This window comes from Botryllus schlosseri, chromosome 6, assembly GCF_051294905.1.
Source record: "Botryllus schlosseri isolate E-star chromosome 6, Bs_hap1, whole genome shotgun sequence".
Lineage (NCBI taxonomy): Eukaryota > Metazoa > Chordata > Ascidiacea > Stolidobranchia > Styelidae > Botryllus > Botryllus schlosseri.
In genome coordinates, this window is record NC_137241.1 from 24,371,792 (window position 1) to 24,391,885 (window position 20,094).

The 20,094-nt window shown below is 40.0% G+C and overlaps 1 protein-coding gene across 5 annotated transcripts in view; it reads right to left on the reverse strand.

The window, feature by feature from the left end:
• LOC145441711 (ryanodine receptor 2-like) overlaps positions 1-20,094 on the reverse strand; it is an 82,612-nt gene that overhangs the window by 44,797 nt on the left and 17,721 nt on the right. For all 5 annotated transcript variants that reach the window (XM_080319643.1, XM_080319642.1, XM_080319641.1 and 2 more), the window contains exons 21-58: positions 19,848-20,058; positions 19,669-19,773; positions 19,124-19,311; positions 18,008-18,167; positions 17,784-17,857; positions 17,636-17,724; positions 17,486-17,580; positions 16,224-16,328; positions 16,061-16,157; positions 15,815-15,951; positions 15,578-15,642; positions 15,414-15,515; positions 15,228-15,356; positions 14,222-14,271; positions 13,896-13,997; positions 12,923-13,086; positions 12,685-12,863; positions 11,309-11,492; positions 11,152-11,238; positions 11,009-11,086; positions 10,632-10,767; positions 10,404-10,563; positions 9,434-9,553; positions 9,227-9,376; positions 8,184-8,333; positions 7,991-8,112; positions 7,372-7,535; positions 6,106-6,224; positions 5,921-6,053; positions 4,757-4,978; positions 4,236-4,384; positions 3,958-4,082; positions 3,250-3,387; positions 2,323-2,426; positions 2,122-2,257; positions 1,131-1,320; positions 803-932; positions 16-124 (exon numbers count right to left, since the gene is read on the reverse strand). In XM_080319643.1, coding sequence (XP_080175769.1) covers positions 16-124; positions 803-932; positions 1,131-1,320; positions 2,122-2,257; positions 2,323-2,426; positions 3,250-3,387; positions 3,958-4,082; positions 4,236-4,384; positions 4,757-4,978; positions 5,921-6,053; positions 6,106-6,224; positions 7,372-7,535; positions 7,991-8,112; positions 8,184-8,333; positions 9,227-9,376; positions 9,434-9,553; positions 10,404-10,563; positions 10,632-10,767; positions 11,009-11,086; positions 11,152-11,238; positions 11,309-11,492; positions 12,685-12,863; positions 12,923-13,086; positions 13,896-13,997; positions 14,222-14,271; positions 15,228-15,356; positions 15,414-15,515; positions 15,578-15,642; positions 15,815-15,951; positions 16,061-16,157; positions 16,224-16,328; positions 17,486-17,580; positions 17,636-17,724; positions 17,784-17,857; positions 18,008-18,167; positions 19,124-19,311; positions 19,669-19,773; positions 19,848-20,058 — 4,958 coding nt within the window. The remainder of the gene's footprint in view (positions 1-15; positions 125-802; positions 933-1,130; positions 1,321-2,121; positions 2,258-2,322; positions 2,427-3,249; positions 3,388-3,957; positions 4,083-4,235; positions 4,385-4,756; positions 4,979-5,920; positions 6,054-6,105; positions 6,225-7,371; positions 7,536-7,990; positions 8,113-8,183; positions 8,334-9,226; positions 9,377-9,433; positions 9,554-10,403; positions 10,564-10,631; positions 10,768-11,008; positions 11,087-11,151; positions 11,239-11,308; positions 11,493-12,684; positions 12,864-12,922; positions 13,087-13,895; positions 13,998-14,221; positions 14,272-15,227; positions 15,357-15,413; positions 15,516-15,577; positions 15,643-15,814; positions 15,952-16,060; positions 16,158-16,223; positions 16,329-17,485; positions 17,581-17,635; positions 17,725-17,783; positions 17,858-18,007; positions 18,168-19,123; positions 19,312-19,668; positions 19,774-19,847; positions 20,059-20,094) is intronic.

A 20,094-nucleotide genomic window follows, 5' to 3' on the forward strand; every position in this document is an offset into this window, starting at 1 on the left:
TAAATAACCGACAACCTTTTTCGATATGAGGCAATTCGAACGGGATATTGATCACTCCAATCAGATCTTCCAAGGGCACGAGACTGCGTAGAATGCTCCTAATTCTCAAAGCTTCGCTCTTACCCTGTACAATAGCGAACCATGTTAGTTTTATTGCTATATCAGAATATAGCGACGCATCACACCAATGTTCTACTAGTTGCTGACGATTACCCCTCACGAGGGTCAGCAAAAAATATTCTATTTTTTAAATCTAAAAATCTGTTTGTCTCAATGATGTCACCATCGCACTTTTTAGACCGCAACATAATTCTGAGTTTTGTTACCATCTCGCGATCCAGCCGTACGTTGACAACCACTGTGATATAAGAACCAATGTCCAACACGCAGTCAAGTTTCAGATTCAGATTTGACATAACGGTGTGAGCTTGGAAATGCTTCTGTCTTACTAAAAATTGTACTAGTTTGAGGTGTGTTGATCATCATGCCATGTTAACTTATTCGTTTGATTCGATGGTTTATGTTTTAAAATGAGCAGAAATTGCGTCACCTACAATAGTAAGCCTGTAAAGTAGGCTGCAAGGAGTAAATTATCGAAAGATGGCAGGAACAAAATGCAGTTTGCAAAAGAAAATTGGCTTTGTAAACAATTTTGACAAAACTGTGACTAAAATCCCCCTACTTCTAATAGAAGAAAGTTAATACTCTACCACTTCACTATTCGATCGGTCACTGGCACGTATACAATGCTTAGAAACCGGTGGGAACTAGGGGTACAAATGATTTGAAGAAATCTGTGTACCTGCATAATAAGAGATTTCTCAGGGGCGCACCGCCCCAGCAAATCGATGAGAGCGGAGTAAAACGCAAGGATTGAGAATCCCAAATGCACTTCTTCTTCTTGGTCAGCATCTTCATCAACAGAATGGTATCTGAAAAGATATGATCTCAGAATATCATCCCTCGGCAATTTTGATGGAACAGAGCAAGACAAAAAGACTGTTGTCAAAGTTAACCGAGGAGTAATCGCGTAGAAACTTAGTTCTACTTGAGTACAAACAATAATTACGTCGACAGACCCCGTTCATCTCATCCGTCCTAGTATCACGTGGATTGCAAATTCAACTTACTGGTAAGGACCGACTGGTTGACGCCGAGATCCCGGGCCATCCCTTGACGGGTCCTTGCAAATTTGAATTGCTTCCGTCACAGCCGCAAGCAGCCCCTGTCCGCCTTCCCCTCTCAAGCTCGGTCCGAGGCACTCGGGCCTGCGGATCAAAAGCCTGACCACCAGGTTGGCGTTTTCTTCCACGCTTTCTCCTAGATTGAAACAAGGAATACAAGAACATGAGTATCGATAGGACCATGTGCACGTTAACTATTCACAGAAGAGATTAGTAATGAGGCACTGCAATCTTTTCGAACTACTCAAGTAGATTTTTCCAAATTGTGTGACTTAGGTACTCGAGGGGCTATGTATTTAGACTACTACCAATTCTACTCCAACAGCTGTTGGGCAAAACTACCTACTTTGTATTTTGAAATCTAGAATTAGCTTGCGGATAAGTTTGCATTACTTTTATATTTAAAATTGTCATAAGAACTCAGTGAAATAGCCCGTTTAACAAGATAACCGACCATATTTTTAAAGCTTGCATGCATTTTTCGTGTCATTAGTCATTTTGACTTCATCACAAAGATTCGTATTGCATCAACCTATGTAGAAACCTCCGATCAACCGCTAAAGTATGCCACTCGACCAAACCTACTTTTTCAAATTACTTGCTTCAGTAATTTTCATGCCTACCTTACCTACTAATACCACTTCGATTTGTAATTGAGGAGAAAGCTACGATGTTACTTCTACTTTAACTTTGACAACGACTACTGCCATTTACCTCTACTACTAGACCAAAACCACTTTGCCTAATCCCCAGATACGAGACAATGCGTTTATTAGGGTAGATTAGCTTCGAATCACCCGATTTACTATTCAAAAGACCTGAGTCAAACAGGCCAGCAAAAAAAAAATTGAAATATAATTTTTATCGGCTGTTCATATCGCAAATTTTTGACATACGTTAAAAAGACGCAGCATCGTATAAAGAGCCCAATAATTACCGTTTACAAAGACTGCATTCTTCAAGAAATCCAAATATCTCTCCCCTTCCACCGGATTCCATCCAATGTCAGGATACCCCTTGGACAACAACAGCGGGCAGCTTTGCAACCCGCACTCGGCCAGATGCGTAATCACCTACCGCAAAAATATGGCGTTGCTATCGAACAGGTAAACACAGTACATAAACGTTAGACACCCACGGATTCCAGTTCTCGTTCGCGTAAAGATAGGGCCAGTTCGTTATTGTCCATGACAGAAGCGGCAGCCACGTCAAGCGGGGTGGAGCCTCTCATTGACGGAGACGCTGAAATGAATTCTGTTTTATGTTGCATCGATTTTATGGACAAAACGTTCGCAGGATGTGTAAGGTTTGGGGACATGTCGATATTCAAGTTCAAGTTCAAGTTTATTCATAAAATGTAAAGATGTAAAGAGGAGGCATGCACACTGAATGAAAGTAAAAGAAGATAATATAAAGTGGCAAGCGATAAAATCAGGTGGCAAGTGACGGAAGGCGAGATCGATACGTCAGGTCGTGGTCCGGCTGACTAGTATTCATTCAGCAGAAATTGCTTGTATTTCGACCTGAATGTGGACAATGGACATGCTCGACGACTGTCGGATAGCCGGCGAGATACTGCTCCACACTTCAAGTCCGGCATATTTGATAGAGCGATGATCTTTTTTGTCAACCATATGATAGTTGGACGATGTGGTCGCGCGTGTGCCGTACTCATGCACTTTTGATACCGAGGTAAAGAAGTCATTGAAGTTTTCGGGGCAGTGGCTGCAGTGGAACTGATACATAGACTTTGCAATTTCTAGTTTCCGCATATCTTTTATGTTTAGAACACCGAATTGATGTGTGCATTGCCGCCAAGGAAAGTCTCACAAATCTTAACAAGTAACTAGTCAAAGGTAGTGACTTTAGACCTACACTGCTTCATGGTAGTAAATAGCAATTCAGTTTAAGTTATCAGTTTCTTCTCTTGCTGTAACGAGCGTAAGCAAAATGCCAATACGATGTTAATATGAAAAAAACGTAATCCTTGACACAAATGAACGAGGTGAAAGGAGTGATTTTCAGCACACAAATCACATACAAGTAAATGAGATGTGTAACGTACCAAGACCGACCGTGCTGTGACTCAACAGAAATTCAAGATGGTCAAACATGGCGCCTTGGTTCATCCTGCTTATCCTGCAAAAGTAGCAGAGGAAACGGCAGCACGCCGCCACCATTCGTGGGAAGAGGATTTCCTGACCTGTAAAAAGACAACAGAGCGAGTTGTAAGTCATAGATTTGATGTATCAGTTCACACTGGACAGTGGACACAACCAAAGGCTAATTTGTAGCCTAACATTTAATGGATAATTCCATGCGTTCTTCCTCACGAAAGGCCGTTCGTGGTTGGGGGTCGACTTTTATCAAAATCCGCCAACCTATAGTTTGTGCCAATAGAACTAGTATAATCTAAAAGTAGTACAATACGCCCAAGCCATCTATTTGCCTTGACGCCATATTTGGTGATACGACTGTTGCTATGCAAAATTTTAGTTGCTGACGGTTACCCCTGGCGAGTGTCAGCCAGACTTGTACAAACTACTCATTTCGTTAGTTGGCGGTCAACTACCTAATGTTTTTTGATTAGTTCTAGTTCTAGTTGCAGATTTTGAAAAGTTACTAGTTCGAGTTATAGTTATGAGTTTCAGAAATTGAATAATTCTAATTCTAGTTTAGTTTGTACAAGTCTGGTGTCAGTCGAAAATATTTGCGTTTGTTTCAATATGAATACAATTTTAAGTAGGCCTCAAGTAGTAAATATCAAACACACCTCCGTCTGGATCATCAGAATCCACGCCCAAAACATTCACCATCACTGACATGACGGTTTCGTGCATGCACAGCACTCTCATCAAGTTCGGGTGCTGATAAAACACTTTGTTGTTCATGATGCGACTGCAAAATAAACAATATGTAACTACTGATGACCTAATTAACAAATTCATAGCAATTTGACCAATATACTATACATCATGTAAAATCAATGAAAAATAGATTGATTACCATAAAATCCAGGACAGTAACCTAAAGATGTATCAAAATTCATACTTGAGTCCTTTGATGATCATGCCTTCTTCTTCGTGGCCGAGCTTTACGGACAACAGCAAACGAATCTTTGTCAAAGCTTCCACCAAATCCATGGTGTCCGCTTCCGAGATTTGGCTGATGCAGTACGCTTTGTTCAGCGATTCCGACAACTGAAAGAATTGGAACGTATCAAAACATTCAGATTTAGTCAGAGGTGGTCAGTATCAATATCAGTGTCAGTTTATTAAAAATTCCATAATTTCAAAACACAACAAGACTGCAATACAATGAAAAGATAGGAAGGTGACGAAACGACTTGCAGTAGTCTACCGCGTTAGTTAGTTTATCTAAATTCTAGAGGGTAACGAATGCTGTAGTGATATGTTCCTCGACTGCGACGAACCTCCCATCTATGCCTTGCTTTTCTTTATATCACACTTCAACCTATTGCATTTTTGTTATGTATGTTGTTGATTTGCGCAATTGAAAAAGATATACTCTCTTTCTCTCTCTCGATGTATACAATGAAATCCATCACATACCTCTCCGATAGCGTTGTACTGTCGATATATCAGCAGGAACATCGCTCTCACTAGTTCCGGATCCTGTATTTCGCTGCTCTTCGCCCAATTCACAACGGTGTTTGTGATGAGGCTTTGGAAGGACGCAATCTCGTCTTCAGCTCTGTCTTTTTCTTCATCGTCTTCGGTACTTGTTCTTTTGATGCGGGACAGGAGCGCGGCTAATTTTTGCCGCCACGTAACCTAAACATGAATAATAGGGGTGTTCAAAAATGACTTTTTTTCCTCAAATTCTACTGGCTACTCGATAAAATTGTTACGTTACCTAATTGAAGCCTGCACACCAAATTTGGTTCAGTTCCAACCAGTAGCCGCATTGCTACAGGAGAAGAAAGTTTTTTATTTATTATAAAAATTGTACCTCCAAGAAGCTCTATAAAAAGTAGTTGCTGACGATTACCCCTGACGAGTGTCAGCCGAAAATATTCGGGTTCATTTTAATATGAATATACTATTCAATTGTATATTGAAGTTCTGTACCTCCAAGAAGCTCTATACAACATGAATGAAATTTTTATTTTTTATTTTTCTGTTCACCCCATGAAATTGTTCGGTTGTCTATAGAAACGATATTCACCAAATTTGGCTCAATTCCAACCAGCAGAAAGCGGAGTTATTGATGTCGAAAAATTTGGATTTGAATAAAATAGCATTTACGGCGGGCACAACTATAGTAAATAATTAAAGAATTGGTCACCGTAAATACTATTTTATTCAAATCAAAAATTTTTCGACGGCAATAACTCCGCTTCCAGTGGTTGGAATTAAAAAGTAATTAAAAATAAATAAACTCGAGAACGCAACAGAAGCTGGAAATGCCAAATTTCGATTGTGTTTTGAATCCATATTTAAACTTTTGAATCTATATTCGTATTTTTCGAATCTGGATTTAAAAAATCCCGATTCGGTTTCAAATATCCAGATAATAAATAGATTCAGATAATATAATTGACATATTGACTTAGCACTGCACTTTAGAACACATTTTTTTACCTATATTTACATGCTACCGACCGAACTTACAAGATATTGCTGAAATTTGTCATTCAGTGCACACGACTCCTATACCTGTTGTTTACTGATATTAGTGTTTGAAAAGCACATCCACCAACCAAACCAACATACTTGCGTGTCGTCATCTTCCTTTTCGCCAAGTCGCTCTCCGCAATGACTCAGTAAATCCATATGGAAATTCCACTGCATCGACCTGATTTCCTCGGCGACAGGGCAATTACTTTCTTCATCTTCATCCCTGAAGCTACAAAAAAGGCTAGCCCGGGCCGATTTTCGATCGCAAAGTAGCGGGGTACCTCAATAACAACGACACTTGGTCGGCTGGCGGGGATCGGAATTCCTTCGTCATTTTCGCGGTCATAGCGGCGGACATGTCCATAGCTTGCATCACTCGCTGGTAACGTTCTTTTTGGTTCTGTTGCATATGTGGTATGATTCAGGGATAGTCAGGGTATACAGCATTGGTACTGAAGTAGTACCATCACCTTCTACTGAATTACAAAGTAGAAGTAGCAATTTCCAATTAGAGACACGACAAAACTATTAGGAGTGAAATTAAAAAAAGGTCTCAAAAGTGCTTAAGCAACTAGTTTCAAAAAGTAAATTTGGTTAAGGGCAGGATGGTAATGACTCGACTCGATTTCGACTCGAGTTGTTCTTCTTTGGTGACTCGACTTGACTCAAGTCATTTTTCAGATACGTAAAATGACTCGACTCGAGTCAATTTTTGTACTGATTCGACTTGTACTCGAGTCATTGTGTATGACTCAAGACTAGGACGGCCAAGACACACATTTCATTGTAACTTCGTAGAATAGTAAAGTTACCACATTATTGGTATTTCGTCTGTCCGTCCTGATACTTGGATAATAGGGCCAGAAACTGTTAAAAATGAGGAAAATTACTATATTATGAATGTAAGCCAGTCTATGTCACTCGCGCAGATTTAAAAAAAGTGGGTGGAACCAGATTGAACTGAAAACTGAACAGTGAGTATAAAGACATAGACGCGACTCTCTACTAGCTGACTTGACTTGGACTTGACTCGGCGGTGAATTGAAAATGACTCGACTTGACTCGAGTCAAAACTATAAAAGCGAGATTGACTTGTGACTCGGAACCGTGTGACTTTGTTACAACCCTGATTAAGGAATCGCACACTTTATGCAGTTAATCGGAATTGACTATTTCGGAGTTGCAGTGTCTATCTCCGTGACTAACCCGACTAATAACATCCTCCTATCTTTTCATTATGTCGCAATCTTGCGGCGTATTGATTTGATGAAAATGTTAATAAAGTTATGATGATTTCAAACAATTGCAATGTTACTGTGATATACGGTTGTTTCGTTCAGTTTTACTAATTTCACTCTTAAAATTGAAGCAAAAATATCCCGAAACTTTTTTCTACCGAGTTTTGCATTAAAAACTGAGGTGTAAGTGGAACTAGGCTAAAAACATAATCACCAGAATAAGTAGAGAAAATAAGTATAAAAACTACTTGAATAGGCCTACTACAAAAAAAGTAATACCACTTAAGGGCTCATACAGTGTTTACTTACCGTCTGCATTTTCCCCACTATCAAGGTGGCGAAAGAAACAACAGACTCAACTCTGTGTCTCAAAACCAAGTCGGTTAGATGCATCAATATCTGGCACACTTTCAGCTTCACAGACTCCACTAAATCCAACCTCAGCAGGCCGCAGCCTACTTTTTCTTTGATATCTGCCGACAACAAATTCCTATTATCTGGCCATACAAGCAAGAACAGAGCGGAAGCCTGGATATGACGAAAAATTATCGGTTAAATTAGACTTGTCACTCAAGAAAAGAGACTGGGAAGTGCGTGAAGCACACTGTTGAAAATACATGTCTGGAATCATTCCATTGTGATTCAAATTTTGAAAATTTAATGACGTCAAGAATATTGTATGACTTCAAGTTACAAACCTCACCGACCACACCAACCTATTCAACATATTATATATGACATGACACTCTCTCTCATCCACATAATCAAAACATTTAACAAATAATCCACGATGTGCGCTTAGCCATAGAGTTACACCCACCCAGGTTGAATTTTAAGGAAGGTATGCAGAACATTTTAAATCAACGGTACACATTGGTTTTCGCCATTATTTTAGCCATATCCAAGAGCGATTACTCCAGCCTAGTACCTTCCATCCCGCTAATTTGAGATCCCAAGAAGATCGGATCAATTATGGTCAACAGCTTTTCCATGTCCACGTTACGGAACGTCCCCATGCGCAAGAGAGTCAATGTCAGCTTCAGCAATGGCCTGAAAAGGATACAGCAAGCGTTGCATCGTTGCTGCATAAAGTAGCGCAGTCAGAAGCACGAAACACTCACACAAACAGATACTCCTGGTTCTCCTCGCACGCTTCCTTGTAATTCATGCTCCCGATGCTCACGACATCCAGAATTTGCTGGACAACATGATCGCGAAGCTCGCTAAGTTCAATTTCTGGGACCTCTTTCAAGCTGTACGCCATTTCTGGGCTAAAAATTTCATCATTTCAACACACCACAAGACTGCGATACAATGAAAGATAGGAAGGTGTCGAAACGACTTGGAGTAGTATTCGAAATCAGACACCCGCCTGGCCTAGGCGAAGTAAAAAAGAGGCATTCACACAGAATGAACAGTAAAAGAAGATAATATAAAAGGACAGGTGCCAAAACAGATGGCATGTGTCGGAAGACGAGATCGATATGTCAGGTCGTGGTCCGGTAATTGAGATGGCTAACTAGTATTGGTTCAGTAGAAATTGTTTGTCTTTCGACTTGAATGTGGACATGCTTGATGACTGTCGGATAGCCGGCGAGATACTGTTCCACAAATCAGGGCCGGCATATTTGACTGAACGATGATCATTTTTGTCCGCCATATGGTAGTTGAACGACGTGGTCGCGCGCGTGTCGTACTTATGCACTTTTGATACCGAGGTAAAAAAAGTTGTTGAAGTTTTCGGGGCAGTGGCCGCAGTGGAACTGATACATAAACTTGGTAGTTTCTAGTTTCAATATTGACGCAAAGTACAATGAAACAGGTTTAGTCAAAAAAATTCTCTTTATTAAATATCTTTGAACTTTCACATCATCCATACTGATAATACATCATAATGAGTGATACTCAAGCACTGAACTATACTCGAAAACCAATACTTGATTCGGAATCGATTTACTCCAGTACTCGATTTATCCCAGCCCTAGTTACAATGTAGAAACAATCACCAACGCATTTCAATACATTTTCAACAAATATTCACTTTCTATTCCTGGCATTTATCACCGCAGCATAACCGCATAAATTATATGAAGAATATGCAATTATCTAATTCTAAAACGCCTATATATGATTTCAGTACATGAATTCAACATAAGAAACTTACTGAACTGGGGACCACTTCATTCTCGGTTTCAGTGAGCTTGACTTCCCGACGCCAGGTAGTCCGGGGTCCTTGGTTTCGGAATCCACAAAGAGGTTGATCGATTTCGTCGAATCGTTCAGCGGAAATATATATTCATTTCGCATGTTTGATCTGCATCATGTAACGGTCATTTGGAAGAGATCTAACCGAAGAAACAGAGAGACTCACCTGGCGTTAGCGTGCGAAGCCAGATGCATCTCGATTAATAAGTTGTGGTACTCCATTCTTAATGGGCCACACAAAAATTTGTTCTTGATGGCGTAAAGCAGCTGTTTCTCATCTATGTGACTGTGAAAATGAAGTAACGGTTGCACAAGTCAAAATAAGACATACATCGTGCAATTTGTTTTGCAAAAACACAAAAATTGGTGTTGTCACAATGAACTGCTAATCATTTTCAACTCATGTTGCGCATTATAAGATGGCCTGAAAGACTTTAGTTAACGTGCGATTTGAGGTTGGACATTTCTTACTGGATATGAGTGGTGAGATAATACAGTGGTAGAGCATCTGCACCTTGATCATGGGGCTCAAACTCCAGCTAAGTCAGACCAAAGACGTAAGACTTTGATGGGTGATAGCGTAGTGGTTACGATAAGCGTCGGAGGTTTATCCGGGCCACCTTACCCTGCTTTGCTGTCCTTACGGCGACAAAAAAGCCCCCAGAAAAAAAAAACGATGAATGAACGCACTCACAAGGAATGGAAAGAGTAAGAAAGGGCGGCAGAATAGAGATTAACATTGAAAAAGAACTGTGACATCGGGCAGTGAGGTGAATGCCAGTTTAAGAGACCGCAACTGTTAGTTCGGCATCCTCCTATCTGTTCATTACATTGCATTGTGTCTAATCGCATATCACACTGTGTGTGTATTGATCAGATGAAAATGTGATCTGACGATTATTGATTATACAAAAAAAACTGATATCCACAGCACACCGGGATTGCGCGGAGAGGAAAATATCACTGCGGTGACTCGTTAATAAAACAGCTGGTTTGCATCTATATCGTCAAAAGATCTTTATGGTGTCTCCTTCATTCTCACTGGTAAATAGTTACTAACAGTATTTTTAGTCAGACCAAACACTTTAACGCACTGCCTGCTACATAAACAACGACGCATTTTTTACGGTGCCCACCCGCAAAGAGCGTGCGCGACTCTGTGATTTCCCAAGGCACTCAACGAGCAGTAAAGCTTCAGAGTTTGCTCATGAAACTTCTTTAGTTCTTCGTTCTCCGTCAACTCCAGGAGATTAATACTGCGATTTTCCTCGGGCACTTGAACGGCCACAAACTTATCTGTAGATATTAACTTTATAGATTACAAAACAATTCTATTCGAAGAGTGGAATTTAAACAACACATACACTGGGCATCGTTAGAGTTTCCCTCTGGCCTTTTGAGCTCCACCGACCAGCCCTTATGATTCATTTCTTTCCTGCATAACGGAACGATGGGCCCTTCCTCTAATCTAGCCCAGCGCACGTGGGACAGGTGCTGCACCTGCGATTACAGCGAAAAGATTATTTAAATTCGTTAATTAAAATTTCTTTCAAGAAATAAAATTTAAAGATATATTATTTCAATATTTAGTAACTTATAGTGAGAGATGCTGTTTATCCAATAAATATTCATATATAAACATTCATTAATGCCACCTGAAATAAAAGAAAAATATTATTTAAAAATTCTAGTATTCCTTTCATCCAATCAACATCATTCCTATTCAATCTGCTGATCATACTTGCAGTCTTGGCGGGCAAAGCGGTATCACGTTTTTCTTTTCGGAATCAAACATGGCGGAGGATATCGGCATGGCATTCTGTAATTGGAGATTGGAAAATTAGGTACAAGCTTCCGAGTTCAAGTCCGTATTCGCGAAATCACCTTTGACCTGGTTATCTCGTACTGGAAAACATTTCCACTCGTGGGAAGCGCGAACGCAGCCGGATAAAGGACAACCTCAGGCTCCACCTAGTACGAATATAATCACGGATTAAAATCACGAGTGTTTAGCGCCACAACATGATCAAGCAAATATTACTTGGTAATATGTATGCAAATCTTTTCCGTTTACAGAAAATGTGAGAAGGCCAGCAGAGATGTCCACGGTGCATGTAACCAAGATTCCCGTGTTGGTCGGCATGCCAGCTTGTTTGGCGTTGGGTGACTGCGTCGGCTGCGGTAGGTCTCCGCACCAAAGGACGAACGCATTGGAACGTTTGACACTGTGACCGCAAAAAGAGTTTTTCAAATCGAAGTAAGGACGGAATTTTATCAATAGCGAGAGAGTTGAACATTTGTAGAAAATAATAGAAGAGGCATTAAACGCATTTCCAACATATCTACGGGCGTATAAACATAATTGTTGCCTTTCAGAGATGTAGAAAATACTCGAATTGAAGATTTTGGTCAGATTTGGATTTATGATAGTGTTACAGCTGGATTTGTATTTAGACTTGGATGTGAGGTTTCTGGTAATTATTCGACATTCATGCGATTTTGGATAAACTTCAGTCACTGCCGAATGACGAGGATTAGGGCATGATATGAGATGAGTCTTGGGTTTATATTGGAATCTCACATTCCGTGACAGGATTTAGATTGAAATTATTACAGTCGCTCATTGTTGCTGGTACCGTTTTATGTGACCCAGCAACTGAACTGTAGGAAACGAAAAACGGCACTGCTGGAATGTAGTCTACACCTGTATTAGAGAGTACGCCAGGGCGCAGGGTGTATGATGTACACTACGGGGAACTTGCTTGTGATTAGTGTCTAGTACAGGGGTTCTTAAACTGTTTTTAGTGCAGACCCATGATTGTAATCAATCAGTTTATTAATATTTTCATCATTTCAAAACATCCCAAGACTGCGATACAATGAAAAGATAGGAAGGTGTCGAAACAACTTGGAGTAGCCTTCAAGATCAGACACCCACCTTAGCCTAGGCGAAGTAAAGAAGAGGCATGCACACATAGAATGAAAAGTAATGCAGACAATATAAGACGCAAGCGACAAAATGAGGTGGCATGTGGCGGAGGTCGATCTTAGGTCGTGGTCCTTTAATCCTGAAGGCTGGCTAGTATTCATTTAGAAGAGATTGCTTATATTTCGACTTGAATGTGGACATGCTCGACGACTGTCGGATAGCCGGCGAGATGCTGTTCCACAATTGGGGTCCGGCATACTTGATAGAGCCATGCGTCTTTTTGTATTCTATTTGTATTGTTTTGGGTAGTTACGAGGACTCCTATTGTGACCTATCCCGAGTTTTGAATTCTATCACAACTGGTGTTGCCATTGATGTGGATTATAGTTTTGGCCTTTCACAGACACCTTAAAGCTAGTTTGTCGGCCCGAATTTAAGAATCCTTGGTCTAGCGGCTAAAGAAAATTTTTCGTCCCAAACAAACAAACCTGTCGCTTATCTTTCCCCTATCATCACCGAGTGTAATGGTAACATGACGAATCTGCTCCGCTAAGAAATGGTCGGAGAACGAGTGAAAATCAGACGTCACCCAACCGACATAGACATTGGCAGGTTCTTGCGTCGGAAAAATTCGCACTGAAAACGAATACTGAGTGCTCTTCATCAGCTGTAACAGAACGAAACACGTTGCCATGCGTGTCACGATTTCGGCACTCCGTGGCGTACTTGTTCAATGTCGCTTTTGTACAAAACATCCGGGAATTGATCTGGCAACACCTCTTCCGTTAGCCGGGCGCCGCTTGATGAGCTAGGCGGTACGGTGGTGCTGTTTTGCGGTGATAAGCTTTTCGACTTTGAAAACGGAAACTTTGACACTTTCAATCTCTCGCCTGTGAACCGAAAATTGTGTCGAATAAATGAATATAAAACTTGGGTCAACGCGTGAAAATTTTTCCCTATACGACCACAGAAAAATCACAAGTGGTCGGTAATGAAGCACTTCTACCTTCTCGGAGTACTCAAGTAGATTTGGCCTACTTGTAATACTTATTCAATTGATTATTATAACTTTAGACTGCTTCTACATATACTCGACAGTTTTTCGTTTTTGAAACAAAACTCGGCTCAAAATAGTGTTTTTTTATTTACTTGGAAATGGCTGCTTCTACTTGTGACTGAGTAGAAAGTTAAAATATCATTTCTACTTCTACTTAAGTTGGTTTAAAACCGAATTTCTTCATATAGCATGGCCAGTAAAATGGGTAAAACATATGCCTTACACGAATTTTTTACTGATTGTCATTAAATATAGGCAATTTTCATTCCAAAATGGGACTAGCATGTGTTATAAGGCCATTTTACGAGTCAAAGTGTTGTTTTGGACAAAATTCATTTTTGTGGGGCCAAATGGCATGATTTTGGCTCCAAAAGGGCCATACTGGCCACCGTGATTTTCACTAGCAAATTACACAGAGACATAACCCAGAGAGTTCCAAATGTTTTCGAAATCGCAATGTCATGTTAAATTAAGTGCTTTGTATTTCCTTGCTCAACAGGATTTTTTCATACCAAAGGCTGTCACTAGTAAATAATAGTAAACAAAAGTCTGTGATGAGTTGATTGGTACAATTGTGCTCTAACTCAATAAATACTATTCTACGGAATGAACAGTTTATACGAGTATGAAGTAAGTACTGACTTGTTTTGGAAACTGGCGACACATGCTTTTGTGCTTCTGCAGGAAGGGGAGATAGCAGTCCGCGGGCACTCTTCCTCAATACTTCAAAATCGCTGTCGACATCTGTTGTGAAATCAGCACTGAAACTCAGATAGACAGATAGTTTTTTCGTAACATCCATTGCGAGACATAATCGATGGCTCTCCGCCACAAAAAGTACTTTAAATGCCTTTTTAGAAGTAAATGTCATGTCTACTAGGTAGAATATCTGTCCCGTAAAGTTCCACAGCGCTGTCTTGTATTACAGGTTTGCAATGAGAATTTCGAATATTGCAAGGTTGACTTACCTTCCAATTCCGAATCTTGATCAGCAAACATATTTATCGCTGTACCAGCGCTGCATAGAAAGATAACAGAGGTGAATATTCAGCATCAAAAGGCAAATAGAATTTTGCACCCAGCTATGAGCGTCCTGGATTTGGATTGGATTCAATATATTGAGATTTCTACTTCCGCTTTTTACGCAAACATTTACACTTAGGATTACGTAGAGCAAAACTTGATTTGGGATAGGTTTGTATTACTTTTATGAGTGAGATAGTGTCTTAAAGACCTCTCACCTTCTGAAACTACTTACTTGACTACTTTTCGTACTTTAATACTTCATATTTCATACTTACATACCAGGGTTGTAACCAAGTCACAAGGTTCCGAGTTACAAGTCAATCTCACCTTTATAGTTTTGAATCGAGTCAAGTCAAATCATTTTCAATTCACCACCGACTCAAGTCCGAGTCCAAGTCCGTGAGTAGAGGGTCGAATCCGAGTCATAGTCTTGTGACTCGAGTCCGAGTCCAAGTCATTGTGTTCACTGTTCAGTTTTGAGATCAATCCGGCTCAACCCAATTTTTTTCAACTCTGCTCGAGTGATGTAGAATGGCTCGCATTCATAATATCGTAAATTTCCTCAGTCCAAACAGTTTCTGGCCCTATTTTCCAAGTATCAGGATTGATAGATGAACTATCGATAATGTGGTGACTTACTATTCTTCGAAGTTACAATGAAATGTCTGTCTTGGCCATCCTAGTCTCGAGTGTACAATGACTCAAGTGCAAGTCGAGTCACCAACAAATCGTAACTCGAGTCATTGCAACCCTGTTACACATCTTCTTGTATATTCTACTTCCTATCATAATAGTTTTGACATGTCTTTTAGATCACATATTCTGCTTGTAATTGAATAGAAATTTAAGGAGTTAGCGCTACTTAAGCACCGAATTAGACTACTTTGAGTCTTTGACTACTTCTGTTGAATGCAGACCTACCCTTCATCACATCAAAAACGATTTTACCTTGTAAAATTGTTGGACATTTTGACTGGCATGTTAAGCCTCGTAAACAGGTACTGTACTTTTTTCTCCCTGGCGTGCTGCCCTCCGAGCGATTTGTGAACAATTCTCAGCCTTGGGGGCAAGTGAATTCTGTCAAGAAACAATAGAAATAATCACATATATAATCGAGAATTATTCTGTTACTACCCGGCCGGCATTCTGATCACGTTGATGTCGCTTTGTTCCGAAACATTCGTGAACATGGGCATGTTTTTGGTGAACCACATTGAAATATGCGAATGCATCCGCCTACAGCAAAAGGGAGAAGATTATAAATACTTACCACTTCATAACATCAAATGTTAACTTACACAGCAAAGGGTTGGTAGCCTTCTTGCAATCCGTTGACGGAAAAATACTTGAGTGTATCGACATTCTGAACAGAGAAGATGTCATTAATATTACAGGGCTTGGGAATCGTTATCTTTACATGGAATCGAGTTGAAATTTACGGCATCGGTTAAACTTCTACTCGAGAGGCAAAGCTGACTACTTTGACCCCCTCAGTTGATGACTAGGTTAATTATTAAAAAGGCTACAACACCCACCTGTCCAAAATTAAGCGTGCCACTTTGGGCAATCCCAAGGCTGACTATGGGGACGAGAGCGATATCGGCCGGGATGTCGTTGAAAGCAATCTCCTGGCCTGTGCTGCCGATCATAATTTCCCCGTTCAACGTGAACGCTGAAACCCAACGATATCACAAGGCGTTTTCGTGACATTCCAAAAGTAAGATTATTCGCTTTCGAAGCTATAACTCGTAGATTAGAATTGCAAGTACACTGTCACACACCGATCGTTCTTTCGTTGAGATCCAGAAGACATCCGATAACGTCGCTGACGTGCCAAGTTTGGCCAAATCGCTCAGGACCATTGTGCCATTTCTGTGCCTTTAACAACATACCTTCATTAGCTAGCTAGGTTAAGGTTAGCGATCCTACGTGTTATTAACTTACGTTCGCTCCATCAAGAACGTATGCTTTGTCATCCGAGCCGAGATCTTTTGATGCAAGACAGTCCGAACTCGCCCATCCGACTTTAATGTTTCCGTCAGTCTCAACCTTTTGGTAGAGAGAGAGAGAGAGAGTCTTTATTTTCATCGAACCAAAATACATAACAAACGGCAGTGATGGTGGTACAGAAAATATGCGTGCACAGTATTCGGTATCAGATAGGAATGATCGATAAGACCGTGAAGGTCATCTAGTCTGATCACACCAGCATCAAACAGGTACACTTGACTCTGAACAGTCTGGCTGTAAAAAAATGTTTAGTTAAGAAAGGAAAATAGAAAAAAAATTAAACAATGGTAGCAAATGATCAATGAAGCAATGTCTGGGCGAGGTAGGGCAACAGTGTTAGTGTAACGACAAGAGGTGATCAAGTAGGGTATGTAGCTATACTTTGCCAAGATTTTATCAATGTAAACCAGCCGTGCTTTGAATATTTCACTAGATTTTGTATGTGTACATTAGGGCTGTTCAAAAATAACCTTTTTTCATGAATCTTGCTGGCTACGTGATTAAATCGTTAGGTTGCCTTAAAAAACGACGCTCGCCAAATTTGAATTCATTCCAACCAATATTTGCGGATTTCGTACAGTTTGAAAATTTTGAATTTGCCGAAAATGCAAAAAAAAAATTTTTTTTCAAATTTTCCTCAGAACCCCATGAAATTGTTGCGCTGTGTTCAAAAACGCTGCAAAGCAAATTTGACTCAATTCCAAGCCGTAGAAGCGGAGTTATTCAAGTTTTTCGATGATAATTCTGAGATGATCCACCGATCAAGGATAATCCCCGAATTATCAAAGAAAAACTCAAATAACTCAGCTTGTACGGGTTGGAATTGAGTCAGATTTGTTTTGCATCGTTTTTGAAGACAGCGCGCAACCATTTCATGGGGTTGACAGAAAAATTTGAAAAAAAAAATTTTTGATTTTTAGGTAAACAAAAAAATTTTCAAACTTTACGAAATCCGAGATTATTGGTTGGAATGAATTCAAATTTGGTGTGCGTCGTTTTTTTAAGGCAACCTAACGATTTATTCACAGAGCCAGCAAGATTCGGGGAAAAAAAATTTTTTAAACAGCCCTAATGTATACCGATAAAAGCAGATTAGATACTGGTATTAACAAAGTTTTCTATTCCGCACGCAAATACACCGCCATCCATACATCCGAATGATAGATAAGTCTGTGCAAGACAAACGGCAAACTTACCTGAAACTCGAAATACCACTTATCTTTTCGGACTGCATAAGAAGCCTCTGCGCGGAACATTCTTCTTATACCTTGCTTCGCGCCAATTTTCGGACCTGAATTATTTTGTAATGAGCGGCTGAAATCACAAAATACATCGAATCCACCGACCTTTTGCAAACTCAATTAACCTCTCATCAGGAGGCTCGACAGTGAAACCATACCCAAGCAGAGTTCTCACCAGTTCTCGAATAGAATTTCTGTTAAAGAAAAAGATACAGCAATGTCTATTTGTGTGATGTATTAGATTCGTGCCAACCTGTTTGATTGTCTCGCAACGTCGTCCAATAGATTGAACGGCACTAGACGCGGATTCCTTTTTGTTTTGACATCCTACAATTTGTGGCAGGTATCATATTATTACTGTCTTGACAGAATATTTTAGTCTAACGTAACCAGTCAAATGTACAGTAGGAATTCAAAACCCTTACGTGGAAGTTAAGTAGCGATAATTGAATGCTTGCTAAAAATCACTGTACTCACAAGATTCAATCCGTATGTCCACCCTTGTTTCACCCGTTCCCTAGCCCAGACGTTATGGGCGTTCTCCGCTAATTTTTCAACCATTGCCTCCATCTGATGGCCGAGACGTACGTGGGATAAGTCCAGTGGCGACGGCTTGTATCCACTGGCCATCATGTAGCTGCGCAACATATTAATTATCAATTTTGAATCATTCGGAACTGGATTTGACGCAAATTTATCTCAAATTTCGGGATTAGGATTGATCTGAATCCAATCTTAAACCTCCTGTTGAGAAAGAGAGAGAGAGAGAGAGAGAGAGAGTAATAGAGAGAGATATTGATTGTCTGAGAATTTGACGAATATATATTGAGATACGGTGTTTCGTATGAAGAGAGAAGGAAAAATGTACATTATAGGAAAAAAATCTATTCAAATCTAACTAATATGGATGATATAGACAGACAGACAGACATTTTATTGCTTCGTCAAACATAAAAAGTTGACTGGAGGTGACGATATGGCCTATAAAGGCCTTGTTACTCGTCACCTCCATGGCAGTGAAATAATCAAGTGCACTCATCCCAATAAATATAACAGTGGACAGTCTGCAACATAGAAGAAAATAATAATCACAGAGAGAAGAAAATAATAATCACAAATATATAACAAAGACAGTAGCCATGGCAACATACTAAGTAAAGCAATATGAAGTCAATAAATAGATGTATAATTTATAAATCAACGGGTACTAGATAGTAGATACTCTCATTTCTGATTATAATTTGAAAAAAGGTAATCCTGGTATTGGGTTTTAAATTCATGCTGAGGTAGCTCTTTGATACTGTCGGGCACGTCATTCCAAATACTTGGGTCCATATATTCAATAAACTGTTGGGTCAGTCTGGAGTTCATGCGGTGAACATAAAGATGACCAGATTCCGATGATCTAGTAGAATACCCATGCACAGTGGAAGATTGCTCAAACAAGCTATTAAAGTAAGGGGAGATATTACCGTTTGTAAATTTATGCATCAGGTTGGCTATTTCATATTAAATATAAAAATGCAGAATGTCATAATATGAGTCGCTGAGAAGCAATGAGGGAAAAGAATACAAGGAATACGGTTGCATTACTTTCTGGGCAACTTCAGTTTGCGCAGTTTGTACTCAGCATCTTCATCCGCGATGCCTACGTGATATCCCAAAGCCAGAACGGTAGTCAGCGTTTCAGACGCCATCGTCAGATTAAACCCTCTTTCTTGATCGGGAAGATGAGAGAACTCGACGAGGCATGGATTTTGCTTCTTCTGATCGTCTCTCACCTGTATATCATTAATATCATGTGAAAAACATTCACGTCAGCTACGTTGGAAAAGTGTGGACTATAGTATAACAGTGACGATAAGAAATAAATACCGTTATCTTGTATTTTTTCAGGTTGAGACAGTTCTTATGCTATACGACAGGGGAAGGTTACAAATTTATTCCTATATTCTGTTTTAAAATGAATTGAATAATAGAAATTCCAAAAGTCAAAGTCCAGCAACTGTTGATGCATGAGCGAAATTTGTCTAAACCTAACGTCACTGAAACTAGTAGAGGCTAGTTACTGACCAACTCTACTCGTGCGGAAATGAGATTTTCATCTAAGTAAAGGTTTTCGCACAAACATCACATACTATTCCATAGCTCCAACCCCCTTGTATCCTGTTCATAGCCCAAAGTTCGTGAATATTTTCAGCCAGTTTTGTCGTCATTCCTTGCAGGTAGTGAGGAAGAAGAATCTGCGAATTATTGTCAAAAATAAGATGAATTCTGAACGTGTCGTAATAATACGTTGTAAAAAAAAAATGCATACATTTCTGATGTCAACCGGATTTGGAACAAACACATTTTGTTCCGTTGTCGAGCCCGGGCCTCGGAGTTGACCTCGTTCTGGGTCACCGTAGGACTTGCAATTTTCCACGAGCAGACGACAGCCTGGCAGTAGCGCCTCAAATGCAGGGGCGAAACCAACCGGGGGTAGGTACTTGAACTCTCCGTGGGCTCCACCAAACAGAAAACGAACTCTGGAACAAAGTTCATGGTGCATATTATCAAATTAC